Source organism: Erpetoichthys calabaricus, chromosome 5, assembly GCF_900747795.2.
Source record: "Erpetoichthys calabaricus chromosome 5, fErpCal1.3, whole genome shotgun sequence".
NCBI classification, from domain to species: domain Eukaryota; kingdom Metazoa; phylum Chordata; class Cladistia; order Polypteriformes; family Polypteridae; genus Erpetoichthys; species Erpetoichthys calabaricus.
This window is the reverse complement of record NC_041398.2, coordinates 190608697-190628024: the sequence shown is the minus strand read 5'-3', so window position 1 is coordinate 190628024 and position 19328 is coordinate 190608697. Positions and strand designations below refer to the sequence as shown.

Genomic DNA, 19328 nt, shown 5'->3' with positions numbered 1-19328 from the left:
AGTGTAACGGTTAAAGCTCCAAGATGCCGCCGAAACAAGCTGCACCATCTAAGGCCTCTGGCAATGAAAACGCACTTGCATGAATTACAGTACATATAGCGGTAACATCGGTATTTTACATTCTAGCACTGTGGGGGACATAGCAGTATAGTATACAGGTTTTCCTTTACACTCTTAATTTTTAGGTAATGTATTAAGCTGAGTTTGAAATTAAGTTAAAGTGTTTTGGGGACATAGTTAGGGTTTAAACTATGAAAATAGGCACTTTTTTTAACCACATCCAAAATTCTCGGTTTTTCACAATTCGCGGGCGCTCTAGAAACATAACCCCTACGAATTTTGGGGTTGTACTATATATTTAAACATACAAAGGCTCAACATATTTGGTTATAGGGCATTTATCAACCAATGATATTTTACTTTACCACACTGTTCCTTCTTGGATGGAGCTCCCCTCCACAGCCTGATAAACGTCACAGAAGCGTATGGCAAACTTTCAACTGCTCCAGGTGCTCTTAATGTTTACTTTAATTCTTCAATCACTTTAGATATAAAGACAAAGTATAGAAAGTTAAAAGCAACTTGGTATTTATTAAAGAACAATAATTCCAGTTGAGTATAAAAGAAAATATGGATAGCAAATTCTGGATATATATAGTCTTCAGAAAAAATTTAGGAAGAATGTTAAGGATTGGAAATCCTTGGAATGGCTTTTGATCTAGCAATCGATGTTATTCTTAACATACTTTAGCTGACGATCAGATGACACAGTCTACTTTTCTGACATCGCCTTCATCCTCTGCTGATGTCTTTTTTGTCATTGCTGATTCTTCTTCTGTTTTGGTAAATTGGACAAACCATATTTATTTTTAAATTCTATGTGGAGTTTATGACATGTGATGTTACACACATTTGATTAACTGACTGTTATATACTGTGTGTCCATTTCCCAAGCCATAAAATAATCAACACAGTTCTTGATCTGTTGCGTATCTCAGAACCCCATCTTTTCCCAAGCTGTAAACAAATTTGACAATTCCTAGTCCCACAGCATCCATTTGTTCGCAGGTTATAAAGTAATCAATACGGCCTGAGGCATCATCCTGGTCTTCTGCTTTATTTACACCGATGCTTTTAAGGTGATACAATTCATAAAAAGAAGATGCTTTGATGTCCTATTACAATTCAGGAAAATAAGATGCTTTGATGTTAAATAGTCTATGCAAGTGTCCTGTTTTTAAGTTCATCTTCTTTGTCTTGAGCAAAATATAATGAAAATATAGGCATCGATTATTTAAACAATTTGCAGAATTTGCACACCAGGACAGTGGGTGTGTGCATTTAACATGGGTATAGATGTGAAAAGACACATCAGGTTCCTTTAATTGACATCTGTAGTTACCTGTGACCGTCAAAGCTACTGTGTCTATGTCAAGGTTTTGCAATGTCAATTTGCAGCATATATACATTGTTTACATGTTCTCACATTTAATTTAATAACCTGAACACTTTAAGATGGATATGATTTTTTTTCTTCCTTTTTCTTGGGGTGTTGGTCATTTATATCTTTTAGATCACTGATTCCCAAAGTGGTCTATATGGACCCCCAGGGGTCGATTTTGACTTGCAGGGGGTCTATGTCAGCGAGAAAAAAAATTGGGGGTGCACGAGATGTAAATGGTGGTCCACGTGAGCGGACACAACATGTAAGAATTTTACTAGGTTCTGATTTGTTTCGTTCCAAATCCAAATATTTACTTGCATTTTGTGTCTTTTCAATAAAGGTATGAATAAAAATTGCACATGTGTTTCTTTTTTTACAATTGTCCACTCTACAAAAAACCCTATGAAAGTAAGCAGCACTGTCAGTTGCCAAAAACACATTTGAAGTTAATAAGTTTAGGAAAATTCAATATTAGTCAGGCAGGGGGTCTATGAAAAACAAAAAAATTGGTAAGTGGTCTACGGGGCAAAAAAGTTTGGGAACCTCCATTTTAGATGGTTGTGCCTTTAAAGTTTTATTGAGTATTAGAGGGCATTTGTAGTTTAATATGTGCTGAAACAAAATGTAAAAGGTCAGTGATGTGTTATGTATTATTGGTCTCAAGACCCACAAACAAAGTAAGTCCTTTTTGAAGAGTGATTTATTTTTTGTTGAGGGTGATATGGTGGAGCACTATTGCAGCTATTACTTCTCCCTCAAAAAAGCTACAATGCAGGCCTGTAGTGGGCTGGCATTCCTTGCAGGTTTGTTTCTCACTTTGTGTCTGATGCAGACTCCAGAATTCTTCTGACACTGATCTGGAATTTTTTATTTATACACTTAATACCCTATATATATTTAAATACATTTATTTTATGTATTATTCTTTTTTTGTTCATCCACGTATCAATTTTTCAAATCTGCTTGCCTCAGCGGAGTCATTGGGAAGCCAATGCTATGTGTAAATTATTTTTACTCCTAAAAAGTTTTTAATCCATCCACATATTTTAAGATTTTTTTTGGGTGAATGCTATACACACTAAAGGCCCAGTTTACGGGCCGAAGAGAAGAGGAACACAGGGGAAAAAAAATTGTAGGAAAAAAATCATAATGATAACATGAAAATCCACCACTAACTGAGGTATTGTGAAGCACATTCATTCTCTGGTAAATAATCACTTACAGCATTGTTTCCCACTTTCAGCGGGTATATTCCCTGAGACAACATGGCTAACGTGTACTTGGAAACTAGAAATTACAAGCAATTGGTTGCCATTGAATCATTGATATCCTATGTTCCATCAAAAACACAACATTATGGTTTGTACCCAGGGAACAGTCCCGAAGACTCAGTTGCTTCAACAAACCAGCTTCTAACTTCCTTATTTGTCACTTTTGATTTGTCTTAGCTTCATATCGTGATCTGAGCTGCCAAGATTTGGCAGTGCTCTGAAGAGATAAGCACCGTCTTAGATTAAACAGTTAACAGTTTAATGTTCTTTGCATAGACATTATGATTTTTACAATATGAAATGAGTATCATTATTTCTCTGATAAAGAAACATGTTTCTCAAAAACGCATTTTCTTTTTAGTTCTGGTTCCATCCTCATGAGAGGGGAAAAATAACCTCTAGATCAGATTTCTGAAAGACAGATCAGGCTGGATTGGCAGTACTGTGAAAGATATGTACTGATGCAGAGTTTAGCTGCTTTATACCTAACATTTATTGTATTTGTAAAAATTGTTAATAGAATTTATTTTAAAAACAATTTTCTTGATATAATTCTATAATTTCCTTTTTGCTCCATCTTCTTATTTTTTCATTTTTGCAGTCATTTTATTTAAATTGACTAATTTTTCTCATGGCAGATGTCCAGACTGTTGAGTTTGAGACCAATTACTACTTTGTGCATATATGTTATCAGTGGATGCACTTCTGTGTTACTGGTATTATACAGTCTTACTGTATGTTTGGAGCAGTTTATCATAATAGAAGTTAGAAATGAAGTGGGTAAAAATCATAACATTATTTCCTCAAGGCTGTGTACAGGTGCTGGTCATAAAATTAGAATATCATGACAAAGTTGATTTATTTCAGTAATTCCATTCAAAAAGTGAAACTTGTATATTAGATTCATTCATTACACACAGACTGATGTATTTCAAATGTTTATTTCTTTTAATGTTGATGATTATAACTGACAACTAATGAAAGTCCCAAATTCAGTATCTCGGAAAATTAGAATATTGTGAAAAGGTTCAATATTGAAGACACCTGGTGCCACACTCTAATCAGCTAATTAACTGAAAACACCTGCAAAAGCGTTTAAATGGTCTCTCAGTCTAGTTCTGTAGGCTACACAATCATGGGGAAGACTGCTAACTTGACAGTTGTCCAAAAGACGACCATTGACACCTTGCACAAGGAGGGCAAGACACAAAAGGTCATTGCTAAAGAGACTGGCTGTTCACAGAGCTCTGTGTCCAAGCACATTAATAGAGAGGCGAAGGGAAGGACAAGATGTGGTAGAAAAAAGTGTACAAGCAATAGGGATAACCGCACCCTGGAGAGGATTGTGAAACAAAACCCATTCAAAAATGTGGGGGAGATTCACAAAGAGTGGACTGCAGCTGGAGTCAGTGCTTCAAGAACCACCACACACAGACATATGCAAGACATGGATTTCAGCTGTCGCATTCCTTGTGTCAAGCCACTCTTGAACAAGAGACAGCGTCAGAAGCATCTCGCCTTTGGACTGCTGCTGAGTGGTCCAAAGTTATGTTCTCTGATGAAAGTAAATTTTGCATTTCCTTTGGAAATCAAGGTCCCAGAGTCTGGAGGAAGAGAGGAGAGGTACAGAATCCACGTTGCGTGAGGTCCAGTGTAAAGTTTCCACAGTCAGTGATGGTTTGGGATGCCATGTCATCTGCTGGTGTTGGTCCATTGTGTTTTCTGAGGTCCAAGGTCAACGCAGCTGTCTACCAGGAAGTTTTAGAGCACTTCATACTTCCTGCTGCTGACGAACTTTATGGAGATGCAGATTTCATTTTCCAACAGGGCCTGGCACTTGCACACAGTGCCAAAGCTACCAGTACCTGGTTTAAGGACCATGGTATTCCTGTTCTTGATTGGCCAGCAAACTCACCTGACCTTAACCCCACAGAAAATCTATGGGGTATTGTGAAGAGGAAGATGCAATACGCCAGACCCAACAATTCAGAAGAGCTGAAGGCCACTATCAGAGCAACATGGGCTCTCATAACACCTGAGCAGTGCCACAGACTGATCGACTCCATGCCACGCCGCATTGCTGCAGTAATCCAGGCCAAAGGAGCCCCAACTAAATATTGAGTGCTGTACATGCTCATATTTTTCATGTTCATACGTTTCAGTTGGCCAACATTTCTAAAAATCCTTTTTTTGCATTGGTCTTAATTGATATTCTAATTTTCTGAGATACTGAATTTGGGACTTTCATTAGTTGTCAGTTATAATCATCAACATTAAAAGAAATAAACATTTGAAATACATCAGTCTGTGTGTAATGAATGAATCTAATATACAAGTTTCACTTTTTGAATGGAATTACTGAAATAAATCAACTTTGTCATGATATTCTAATTTTATGACCAGCACCTATATACTTTATTGAAAGCATAATGAACAAAAAATCAATTAATAGTTCAAGAAAGTAAAGCAATAACAACAGAAAACATGTAAGATCGATAAGCAGATTAGTGTCAGTGTAGCGATTTGGCATTTAGCAGTCACTTTGTAAAAGAGTTTTAGGTGAAACTGCAAGATTTATATGTTTTTAATTGTGTATTGAATCCATGTTATGGTCATTTTAATACATTTGTCTATGAACATTAAACTTTTGTTGCAGTTGCAAATCATCTGTTAATTAAAAATGCACATTATCTAACATTAAATGTAACAGATCCTACTCGGCCTTTTATTTTTACAGTCGAAAAAAAAACTGCCTCACAGGCCTTGAATTTATCAACTGCTGGTCACAGGGTCTGTTTTTGAAATTTGGTTGGTTATTCTTGTTTCCTTTTTTTTTTTTGTCATACTTTTATCCTCTAAATATCCTTAAATGCGATGTTATGCTTGTTTGGTCATAACTTGTAATTATATTTGAGCTCAAAAGGAATTACAAATCGCAAACCTTTAGACTTACTGAATATTCTTTAGTGGTCTTAGGAACGTTCTTCTTGATAAGGAAACATCAGACAAACAAGTTACTTTTACTATCGGATATAAATATGAGTAGTATTAAACAGTGTGAAAAATGAATGCATTGTTTTATTTACTGAATCCTTTTTATTTTATTTTAGGTGGAGGGGGAAATCAAGAGTAAAGGTACCAATGGGATAACGCTTATGTTTGATTTGCAGGGAGCAGGGAGCAAACAATGCTTGGTGTGTACCAAAACAAATCAAGTTGTATTATCAGATCATCCAAAAGCAAAGTTTTTTTTATTTATATAACAACATATCGTTTATTGTTTTACAGTGATGAAATTGGATTGATTCCATGTCCAGAAGCTAGATACAATCGCAGTCCCATAGTTCTTGTGGAAAATAAACTTGGAGTGGAAAGCTGGTGCATCAAATTTCTGTTGCCATATGTTCATAATAAACTTCTCCTCTTCCGGCAGAGAAAACAGTGGTTTGATCGAGATGGTAAGTCTCTTTGTGAGTCCAGCATTAATGGTTTTGTTATTTTTGTTCGTGTGTATTGTCAACACAGTTAAAGAGTGATCTGACATTTTAGGCATCTTTCCCACCAGTCTATTTTATATCCATTTTATCTTGATTTAGGAAAAAAAAGATTACTGTATAGTACCTGTACTTGTATGTATGTTTGTATAACTAGGAAAATCTAAGTAGATTAGTTAGCACTGTTATTCAAAATAGGATGTTTTTGTTTCCGGTTATGCACTACCTTAAAGCTGTATTTCTAATATATTTTCAAGTTTGCCTTTGCTTACTATTAATTAATTTATGGTTATACTCATCAACCCATTCATTTGAAATCTTACAGAAGCAGCAGTTGATATTTGCAGGTTTATACAGGTTTATATATAGATAACTTTTTTTGTCCCTAGGGGTAAATTTGGCTTTATACAGAAGATCTTGAAATGAATAAATATATAAATAATTAGATAAGTAAGTAAATGAATAAATACATATAAACACACACTTTGGTTTAAGCATACACCATAATAACTATAAAGCAAGGAAAGTTTTGACTTGGCTGTCATAACCTCAGTTAGGCATTATGTAGATGTATTGCTTTTGGTATAAAGGAGCCCCAGTAGCATTTCTTGACACACTTCTGCTGAATGGTTCTTTGGCAGAAAGTCCTCAGTGTTAGTGTGGACCACCTCTACATCCACTCCTTGAATAGTGGCCGAACATAGAATCTCTTTGGTGCAGCGAAAGTCAATAACCCGTTCCTTGGTTTTGTGGATGTTAAGGTGCAGACGATTCTCTTTGCATCAAGAAACACACTTTTTCAACTGACCCCTATACTCTGTCTTATCCCCTTTATCAATACACCGCATAAGTGTAGAATCATCAGAGAATTTCTGCAAATGACATGACCTGGTTGTATATTTATTGTCTGAGTTGTGCAGAGTAATGAGAAAAGAAGACAAGACTGTTCCTTGTGGTGTTTCAGTGTTGCTCACATCTGTATCAGAAACACTGTCCTTGAGTCTCACAAACTTTGGTGTTCCTGACAGATAGTCCATTATCCAGGACACCGTAAGCTCACCCATCTGCATATCTGTGAGATTACCCATTAAGAGGCATGACTGAATGGTATTTGAGGTGCTGGAGAAATCAAAAAAATATTCTCACAAGGATGCTAGCTTTGTACAGATGAGAATAAGCATTGTGGAGCAGATAGATAATTGCATCCTCCACTCCAATCTTTGTCCAAGCAATTGAGTGAAGTTATTGTACCTAGACTTTATGAAGATTTTTTAGCAAAGTATCGCCATGTCTCTCAGGCCAGTGGACAGAATAGCCCTAACATGTGCCAGCTAAATATCCAAGACAGCAGATTCCTACATGATAATTGCACATTAAAAATGACTGGGCACCTGTGGCAGATGTATTGCTGACAAGCGCACTGCATGCCAGTCTCACTGGGAGAAACCTCGCCACCTATATACAGAACTGCTGAGATGACCCGCTTTTGTTCCAAACACCTTTCTAGCATTTCCAATGTGCTATTCCATTATGTGACTGCATCAAGCACAAGTTTGTGTTTTGCCAATTCCAGTAAACAGCAGGCTAGCAATACTGTTACAGTGGAAAAAGTTTGCAACGTGCCTCACCCAACAAAGCAAGCGGGCAATTGTTGGAATTTTCAGAGCAGCCTGCGATACAAAAGTGAGCATGTGCTCAAAGCAGCTGTGTTGATGTAACTCCCATAATAGCAGTGTTATCAGTCACAATGGCCAGTTCTTTTTCTTTTAAGTTCCATTCATTCAGTGCCACTGTCAACAAGCATCAGCTCTAGATCCTCATTTTAAAGTGCTTCCTTTTGTCTGAGGACTGTCAGAGACTGATTTAATGTGACTACTACTTGTAAGCAACAAAAGATATGTGAAACTTTTAGAATTATGGAAAGACACAAGTGTTCCTGTTGTATCTTTAATTTCAACTAATTCAAGATTATTTTAAATGTCCAGTAGGGGAATAAGTTTGGTTAACAGTTTAGTTGAAGGGTGTCTACATGAAGATTCATAACACATGAATAGGTTATTGAATACCATTTATAATTTAAGAAACAATATTTGGTTATTTTATAAAAGTACTAGCAAAATACCCGCGCTTCGCAGCGGAGAAGTAGTGTGTTAAAGAGGTTATGTAAACATATATATACATAAACATATATACTTATATACATATCTACATATACACATATCTACATATATACCTATATATATATATATATATATATATATATATATATACATATAGACATCCACATATATATACATATATCAACATATATATACACATACATATACACACATACATACATACACACATATATATATAATATATATAAATATATATACTGTATATACACATACAGATACATATATATATATATATATAGCAAAATACCCACGGTTTGCAGCGGAGAAGTAGTGTGTTAAAGAGGTTATGAAAAAAAAAAAAGGAAACATTTTAAAAATAACGTAACATGATTGTCAATGTAATTGTGTTGTCATTGTTATGAGTGTTGCTGTCTTTTATATATATAATATACACAGACACACACACATAAACATATATATACATATAGATATATATATACATATCTACATATACATACGTATATACACATATACACATCCACATAAACATATATATACATATACAAATTTACATATCTACATATACATATATATATATATATATATATAAACTGTATATATATATATATATAAACTGTATATGTATATATATATATATATATATATATATATATACTGTATATATACATATCTACTTAGTGGCTCCTGTATTTAAGATATAGCAGGTTGGATAATGGACGGATGGACATTTGTATGCATAGCCCCATTTGCCCGTTTTCGTTTATTTTCTTTCTTCAGTAATATTTCAGCAAACCCGGAGCTTGTCAGTTCAAATCCTGGTACTGACACCACTGTGTGACCCTGAGGAAGTCACTTCACCTGCATGTTGTGCAAAAAACAAAAGTAATGTAACAAATTGTACCTGAGATGTTGTAAGTTGGTGGAATAAAGGCATAAGTAAAATAGATAAATATGTATTATACACATAGGAACTATTCATTTATTTTCAGTTAAGTCATCTGCAGCAAACCTTTATAAATGAGGGTTTCTCCTGTTTCTTCTTCATTGAGGTTTTCTCTTGGAGAGCTTTTTTCATTTTATTGAAAATGAAAGCAGCAGCTGCCAAAATATGTAGGTTTTTTATTAATTTTTCAACATTGTGTAAAATAAATGTATAAAGTAACATAAAAAGTTTAAATACTGGTTATTCTTTTACAGTAAAATATTACTACAGAGATAGAAAAAAAGTAAAATGGATATGTTCTTTTTCTTTAAGGAGATTAAATATTACTGAAGAAAGAAAAAAAAAATTAAACAGCCAAATGGGGCTATGCATACGAACTTAAAAGGTTTAAATAAAACAGAAATATATATTTTATTTTTACTTGCTTAACTTGTGGAGGGTGTATCCTGTAGCAAACCCGTAACTTTTTTCGTGAAAGCACGTTTCAGTCAATAAGTGTTAAAAAAAACGTGTAAAGATATTGACAATAAGCTAAGTCATCTGCAGCAAAGTTTTATAAATGAGGGTTTCACCTTTTTAGACAATAAGCTACGCAAACCCAGGAAGACATGGAATCATTTAAATCAAGTATCATTACATGTTCCTTTCTTAAAGAGAAGTAAGGCAGTACTTATAAGCTTACATATTTATATATAGACATACATATATATATATCTATATCCGAAGCCGTGCAAGCACACTCTTTTGAGAATGCAACGTATAGTTGTACAGAAGAAAAGCAATCTTGCCTGAAATGAATGGCAACCTTTTGTAGGTGTATGAAGTTAATTTAAACTTCAGGTTTACGCGGTGCTTTCTTTCCGAAGTACCTGCACTCATGAATATGTCTGTATGTGTCAGTCGGTGAAATCCACGCGCTTCGCACCGGCGAAGTACCGCTTTTAAATTTTTATTAAGAAAATAAAACGTTTTTAAATTGATGGAAAATATACTAATAACAGTTTGTTAAGGATCAGTTTTTTTGTGAAGCTGCCTTTACTCGAGTGATCACTTAGAGCTGACTTGGTGGCCAAGTGTAAGCGTTACCTGGAAGTAACCACCCATAGAATCAGATTGTGAATCAGACTACGAATGCCGTGAATGTAATTACACACTCACTGCACTTGCTTACGGTAATCGAACCTCAGACGTCAGCGCTAGAGGGGCTTAGCAGCGGTGAAGTATTGGTTTTAAATTTTAATTAAGAACAAAAGAAAACCTCAGAGGTTTGATTCCCGAAAGGGAGTGAAGTGAGTGTCCGGCTACCTACCAGGTAAAGCTTATGGTCGGACAGCAAGTGACGTAACATCAGCCACGGTGCCTTCAGTTGTGAGAAGCAGATCATAGAATGATTGAAAATAGTTTTGCATTTACCTTTTTAGTAAAAGGCGAGCTTTTAAGCCTGAGAAATCACCCCGTAAATGCACACGTTTAATTGGACATGTGTTAATATGTATGGTTACACAGTATTAAAAGACAGTGAACAACGTCAGTTACCTTTGTTCCCGCGTTTGATAAAAGGTGAGCTTTTAAGCCTGAGAAATCACCCCGTAAATGCACACGTTTAATTGCACATATGTTAATATGTATGCTCACACAGTATTAAAAGACAGTCAAAAATTAACGTAATTTACCTTCGTTCCCGCGTGTGACTCGTGCTGTAAATGTCTTCCTTGTTTTTAGTTCACGTGATTACGTAGGAGGCGTGATGACGCGATACGTGACTCCGCCTCCTCCATTACAGTGTATGGACAAAAATTATGTTCCAGTTATGACCATTACGCTTTGAATTTCGAAATGAAACCTGCCTAACTTTTGTAAGTAAGCTGTAAGGAATGAGCCTGCCAAATTTCAGCCTTCCACCTACACGGGAAGTTGGAGAATTAGTGATGAGTGAGTGAGTCAGTCAGTGAGGGCTTTGCCTTTTATTATTATAGATTATTCGCAAGATAAATATCTATAAAATAGATGACATTACATTGTATTAAAACAAGGAGCTCCCCCATAATATCATAATATGTGTTGACTCTAATGTGGTGTTATGCATGTTAGATAAATTGTGGTGAATTTTGAATGATTGCAGTGCTGTGAAATGTTTTGTGTGAAACTCTAGTGAACTCCATGCCCAAGAGAGTTAAGGAAGTACTTGAAAATAATGGTGGCACACAAAATATTGACACTTTGGGCACAATTTGGACATTTTTCACTTAGGGGTGTACTCACTTTTGTTACCAGCGGTTTAGACATTAATGGCTGTGTGTTGAGTTATTTTGAGGGGACAGCAAATTTATACTGTTATACAAGCTGTACACTGACTACTTGACAATGTAAAGTGTCATATTTTCAGTGTTGTCTCATGAAAAGATATAATAAAATATTTACAAAAATGTGAGGGGTGTACTCACTTTTGTGAGATACTATAAATAATATAAAGAATGAATACCTTTCACTGAACACTTCCTATGTGTTAATTTCAAGTTCTTTCTTTTTCGAGGACAAATGAATATTCAACTAGTGCAATAACTTAAATAAATTTATTAGCCATGCACCATTTTAAAGTGCTTCCTTTTTCTTCATAGCAATGAATAAATAAACTCAATAAATGAGTGCAACAGCATAAATGAGGAATTTCAACAGATTGCTGACAGAAGCATAATAAATCATGTAATGAAAGTAACTGCAAAATAACAATTATGCTCTTAAGGAAGTGAAGTACATAATATATTATTTCTCCATTGTTTATAAATTATAAATGAAATCTTGATTTGACGTAAAACACACATTTTCAAGGTATTGTCTATTTGATGAATGTGAGGATGCTGCCATTTCTTCAGGAGAAATCACACTTTGTTGCTCTGACAGTTTTGTTTCCAAGTCTTTAAGTGGCTGAATTATTTTGAATGACACATCATATTTGGTAATAAATGCATCTTTTTATTATGTATGCAGTCTAACACAGGCGCAGTGGCATCTGTTGCAGTTGTTGCTTCTGACAGTGTAGATGTAAAACTTGTCATATGCATTTCATCTTCACCAAGACACTATACATCACACCTCTTTTCCTTCAGCCAGGTCTAGGGGCCATTTATTTTTAGCACCTTGTTCTGTTGTACTGGTATCTTCTTATGCCTTAACCAGATTCAATTCTGTCTCTACTGGAGACTTGAAATTGTGCTCATTGTATGCACATGGTGACTCACAGAAAGCAACATGGGTGTTGATTGCTTAACAGATTGATTTTGGATGTCAGTCTTTAATTGCTGGAAAGCTTTAAACGACTTGTTAAAATGTTCCCAAAACAATAAAAACCTTGTTATTGCTATTTTACATGGCTGTTTTTCCTTTAATAAAGTAGCATAAAGGGTGGTAAATACATATACTGTATAAATCTAAAATTGACCTTATGATGGAAAAAAAACACTAGAATTACTAGGGCCAATGAAAAAACTTGCAAATCCGGCCCACCTTAAATCCCTTCACACCTCTCCGTCAGCGTCTTTGTCTTCTAAATTTGTCGATAAGCCCAAGCAACAAGCAACCTGTTATACCACCCCCTCCCCACCGCCTCAGAACAGTCAAGAAGTTCTTCCAGTTCCTGCCTTGATTGATTATCTGGGAGTGAGCTACCCAGAATTGTAAGGGGAAATAATGTGATGTGTGTTCTGTGTCTACAACAATCTATGTAAACACATCGTTAAAACAGAAACGTTTTTCATGTTTTAGTAATAAATGACAAAATGTAGACATGAACTGTATAATGTGTTGGTTTTTGAAGGCAAACTAATATTCTTGAGTATAATAACATGTATTGAAAGCACTTATGACATCATAATTCTTCAAATGAATTAGACGGAATACAGTAAAGGGTTGGGTACCACCAGTCCAGTACCTCATTTAATAACAAAACTGAAAGTAAGATGGAAAGAAAACTAAAATAGCTGGATGTCCAGGTCCTTGTGCACTCTTTTTGTGATAGGCTTTTCCATTTGTAGAGTTCTGCTGTAGGTGAGCTTGGTTACTGCAGTTGTTTAACTAGCTCTGAGGAGGAAGGGGCAAGTCCTCCATTAATTTACTGGAAGTGATAATACAGCCTATTCTAGGACGTCTTCTGTTCTGCAGGAAAGTGAGAAGAGGTGGTTAGTGATCACTTTTAAACCTGCCCTGCGGTTGTAGTTTTTTCCTTGATTGGGCTGTTAAATGCTACTCAAGTGCTTGCGTGCAACAACACATATCCAAATGATACAGGAGCAAATGAGATCCAGTCTTCATCTGTGAGAAATTAGTGCCAGTATAGTGTGGTTAATCCAACAACAACAACATTTATTTATATAGCACATTTTCATACAAATAATGTAGCTCAAAGTGCTTTACATGATGAAGAAAGAGAAAAAAAAGACAAATTAAGAATTAAAATAAGAGAACACTGATTAACATAGAATGGCCAGGGAGGACAGAAAAAAACAAAAAAAAACTCCAGACGGCTGGAGAAAAAATAATCTGCAGGGGTTCCAGGCCATGAGACCGCCCAGCCACCGCTAGGCATTCTACCTAACTTAAATGACCTCAGTCAGTCCTCATTGTATTCAGGGTTCACATGGAAGGACTTGATGACGGTCACGTGGGCTTCTGTCCTTTAATCCATCAGTGTAGGGACATCACAGTGCTTTGAGTAGGTGGTGATGGCGTAGATCGCCACCACAGAAAACCAGAAAAAGAACAGAAGAGAGAGTAGGGATTAGTACGGATTTTGGAGCCGCAGTCCAGTTCAGTAGTTCATTCTGGATTAATATACAGGCATAAGTAATAGCTAAATCTTATCATTTGTGTGGGGCACATAAAAATTGATTGATTCCCAGCCAATAGCACAACCGGTTGCTGTGTGCTATAACATGCTTGACTTGGCTGTGATCAATGCACATGTACTGTTCAAGGCATGCACGGGGGCCACTGAGAAAAGAAGAGTGTTCATGGCTCACCTTGCAGAGGAACTTCGTTGTCGCTTCTTACACGAAAAGGCGATGGATAAAGTAAAAGAGGATGCAACATTGGCAAGCCTCTGTTCCAAGACAGCCGCTTCCCCCAGGAAAGCAAACTGAGTCTGTCAGTGTCAGGCGGTCCTTCAATGTAATAGGAACCACAGCGGAGAGAGAAGTGTGTACATTGCAACAGCTGCACATGTCGTAAATGTAGGAAGGACGGTCCTTGGGTGTGTGTGAACTGTTAACATTTGAAGCTGATGATTGCTTATGCCGCGGAACTGACCTCTCTGTACTATTCTTTCCTCTGCATGTCCTTTGAGTACAAAAGAAACGGCACCGTGCACCTATATGAGGAGACTGCATGGGGAAGATCGGGGGGAAAAAAAAAAAAAAAACTCGGTCACTGATTACAAGCACAAGAAGGCATGCGAATGAATATGAATAATATGAATAATGTTGCATCAGTGCCACAATGTTTTCCGAAATGTACTATAGCAATAGCACAATTGTGCAAGTCTTCCAAGACCTTCTGACCATCTTACTGAAATTGTTGGCACTGCTTTTAAGATTCATAGTTAAATTTTTTTTAATAAACATTTTATTTACCCACTTAGTGCATGTGGACAGTTTCAACAAACTGATTTGAAAAAGAAAAAAAAAAAAAAAAAATTTTGAGCTCATCTTTTGCTTACATTATAAGCCAGAGTCTGAATTTTGTTTTTGATAGAGAGAAAGGTGTTGTCTAATGTGATAATGGTGAGAGCGGATTTCTAAATAGTTCTACTGTTTGGACTACTGATTTATTTACTGACATTTTCTATTTAGTAACAGAAAAATAAATGTTGTTTAAAGTTGATAATAAAAAAGTCAAAATTTTATCAAGCTGTAAATTAGTAAATACCAAGATTGCTGAAAATATTTTCAATCATCTCTTTTACCAGACTCTTTAAAACTGCTTTTTTAAAGCAACACACTTTTTCAAATAAAGTTTTAAAGCATATCACATTGTCAGTTGTGTAATACTTGTTTTTCTGAGGTTTGTTTACTGTACGTCACTGTGAAAAGAGGAAACAGCTTGTTGGTAAAAGTTACTGAATATACTGTAATATTCAATGGATATATCAAATTAACTCCATTTTCACATGACACAAACTACTAATGCTTTCTTTTGCCACATCTTGCCCTCCTTTTTACATTTGTTCCAACTTTAGGACTGCTTTAGGAAATTCAGTCTTCTCAGTTCAAGTTACTGAATTCTGATATTTCTGAATTTGTTTAAAACCACTTTTTGTTGGTGTGTTTTTTTTCCTAGCATAAGTAATCAAATTTGCTATTGCTTATCTCTGTTGACTCATCCAGAATTAACTATAGAACTGGACTGACCTTAATTTACTGTAATGTACACTTGGTGGGTACTGCATTCCAATTGCTCATGCACAACTCGGTATGAGTCGTAATTTCTTTTTCCACAGCATTTGTCACATTTTTGTTGTTACTTTGGTTCTGAAAACTTGACAACTGTCTCTAATTTAGTGTTATGTAATTCATTTTTATCAAAAAGTAATCATTTTAATTATGCATCTCTGCAGTTGTGTTGCTTCCATTAATGCAATAGATATTGTATCGTTAGAGTAATATTCCTCACGCCACAGTAATGCCTGGCCACTGCAGAAGTTTTAAAGCATTGACTCAATCTATTTTATGTTATAAAGAGCATATAGAAAGCTAATTTCAACATTGTTGTAGACTGGACAGATGTATAAACATATAACCACAGTTCTTGAAATAATTGCCATTAAATACATGACACTTAAATACTTTTCAGATTTCCTTGCATGTTCAATGTTTGTGTTTATGCAGGGCTTTCCAGGTATAATAATTATTTCAACTAGAGCTGCCACATACAAATTTGAAATTAGCATATATATAAAAAGATATATACACTAGTGAAACACGTGGACCTGTGGTCCTCAAATAAAGTGCTACAAAGAGCTGGATGTAAACAACAGTGAACTCTCTTCCTGTTCTTTATAAACATAAGAACTCACTCTTGATTATGAATTCTGAACACGTATATACCGTGTCCTGGAAGATTATCAGTAAATGGGCTTTTAGGGGCCATGCATTTATTTAAAAAAAAAAAAGTTTGGACCATCAGTCAACTGGTCACAGGGTTTTGTGGCCTAAAAGTTTTTAATTTTTCAGAATTTGCTAAGACATATACAAGTTTAGAAAATGGATGGACAGATGAATGGATCAGTCAATAATCAGGATTATTTATCTGTGTGATTCATCATCTTGTCTACTTACTGTTTGTCGCTTTTCGTCAATTAATCACTCTCTGCGATTTACGTGATACTCAGCAGATATTACTGCTCTTATTGTTTTTTTTTTGCCATTACGATGGTTAATAATTGGTTTCTCAATCACTTAGCCATCAACACATTACCACCGATTACTTTATGGCCACCAGGTTCTTACTACCTAAAATTGTATATTCAGGATTGCTTCATGGCTGTTTATGTATTTCTTCGTCTTGTATTTGTAGCCTTTCTCATTCTTTGTCACTTAACCACCGTCATAAAAAGGAAATGCATTCCCATAATATAATGCTTCTGAATTGAAGACAGGACTCTTGACTAGTGAATGGGGGCGGGGGCTTTGATTTTTTTCCTGAAGTATGTGTTTTGCATGTTTAGTGCTTACTGCTAGATAACTGACACATGGATTATGTGACGTAAGTAAGGTGAAATTCTTTTTTATCTTTTTCCCATGGACATTTTTCAACCAGTTTGCCATTGTACAGCATAGATCACCATTGGGTTCTGTTATATCATAAACTTTTTTCATTCAATTCTGTATTGAGAAAAAAATGAGTCTGAAGATTTTTCTTGACCACTGCTACAAACAACATGGTGTAAGTAACATGTAGAAAAGTATCACTTTTGGGTGGAGTAATCCTCAAAGCAGGAGTATACAATACATAAGTGCATCATACTGTACATAATTTTTGGTGCGAGCTGTGAATCAGAACAAGCAAAATATGTCAGACTATTACATGCATTAGGAAAAACTATAGCTCACTTAAATGTTTTCTTATTCTGGAAATGCATTTCACTTATCTCAGTAGTCTCTATGTTACCTGACAATACCTATTTCTATTACCAAATACATTGGTACATTGTGCACTCAGATTTAACTCCCATTGCAAATTAGGTTTATTGCCAAAATATTAAAACTTTCAGCTGTTTGCAGTAAACAAATCAAACAACAACAATTTAAATAGCTCAACATAACTAATATTACAAGTGGTTTCTCAACATTTAACACAAAATACCACTTTTAATGACTATTGCAGTCTCAAAATTATTCAGCCTCTTCATGACAAGCATCTTTTCTACTTAATAGAGCATCATTTTGCTGCTATGACCTGCTGCAAATGTGATGCATAGCCTGTCACCAGCTTCTGGCAGTGTTTCTGAGTAATCATTGTAATGTCCTCCAGCTCACTAATATTCTTGGGCTTGCGTGCTGCAACCGCCTTCTTCAAATCCTACCGGAGATTTTCTGTGGGGTTCAAGTCTGGCGACTGTGACAGCCACTCTAGAATCTTCCAGGACTTTTTCTCAAACCAAGCCTTAGTGGACTTTTAGATATGCTTGGGATCATTGTCCTGTTGGAAGGTCCAAAGATTCCCAAGCTCCACCTTCCTCACAGATGGCATGACATTTTCTCCTAGGATTTCTTGATACTTGATTGAATCAATCTTGCCCTCCACATGCTGCAGGTGTCTAGTGCCAGAAGAACCAAAGCAACCCCAGAACTTCACTGAGTCACCGCTAGACTTCAATGTAGGCAGAGTGTTCTTTTCAGCATATGTTTCATTCTTCCTCTTCCAGATGTACCACACTTATCCATAGGCCTGAAAAGTTTCAGTTTTTTTTCATCGCTCCACAGGACAAAATCCCAAAACGTCTTTGGCTTATTTGTATGGATTTGATCATATTGGAGCTGGCTTTTCTTGTGCTTTTGGGTCAGTAGTGGTGTACATGTTGGAGTTCAGGCATGGAGACCTTCAGTGTTTAGTATGTGTCTTACTGTGGAAACTGAAATCTCAATGCCTGCTGCCTCCAAGTCTTGCTGCAGGTCTTTGGTAGTCACTCATGGGTTTTTGACCACCTGACATCTCAGAAATCTGGTGGCAGCTTTTGATAGCTCCCTCTTTCTGCCATGTCCTTGATACTGTAGCCATTGTTCCTCTAACTTAACTTACACACTGTGGTTCCAATAGTGTCTCTAGGAACATTCACTATCTTTGAAATCTTTTTGTATCCTTTTCCTTGTTTGTGCAAGGCAACACCTGATTTGCAAATGTGTGCTGTTATTGGGGATTCTATTCAGGGGGTTGAATAATTTTGAGACTGCAGTAGTAATTAAAAGAACCGTGTTGAATGTGGAGAAACCACTTGTAATATTAGTTGTGGAGCTATTTAAATTGTTCTTGTTTGATTTGTTTATTGCAGACAGCTAAACAATTGTAAATTTTGCCAGTAAACCTAAATTTTCAATGAGGGTTGAATAATTTTGAGTGCAACTGTACTATTAATGAAATGAGTCCCTATTTATAATAAGGTTGTTAACCATTAATTAAGATTAACATGTTTCATATTTTAAATATATTTTTTTTTTACTGTATGTCCATTCATCCATCATCCAACCCGCTATATCTTATCTACAGGGTCACGGGGGTCTGCTGGAGCCATTCCCAGCCAACACAGGGCGCAAGGCTGGAAGCAAACCCCGGGCAGGGCACCAGCCCACCGCTGGGCACGCACACACACACACACACACCAAGCACACACTAGGGACAATTTAGTATCGCCAGTGCACCTAACCGGCATGTCTTTGGACTGTGGGAGGAAACCGGAGTACCCGGAGGAAACCCACGCAGACACAGGGAGAATAACTCCCCGCAGGGAGGACCCGGGAAGCGAACCCGGGTCTCCTAACTGCGAGG

At 36.1% G+C, this 19328-nt stretch overlaps 1 protein-coding gene across 1 annotated transcript in view; it reads left to right on the top strand.

The window, feature by feature from the left end:
- Positions 1–19328, top strand: part of ptar1 (protein prenyltransferase alpha subunit repeat containing 1) — a 56575-nt gene that overhangs the window by 18917 nt on the left and 18330 nt on the right. The window contains exon 2 of the mRNA XM_028802336.2: positions 6004–6173. Coding sequence (XP_028658169.1) covers positions 6004–6173 — 170 coding nt within the window. The remainder of the gene's footprint in view (positions 1–6003; positions 6174–19328) is intronic.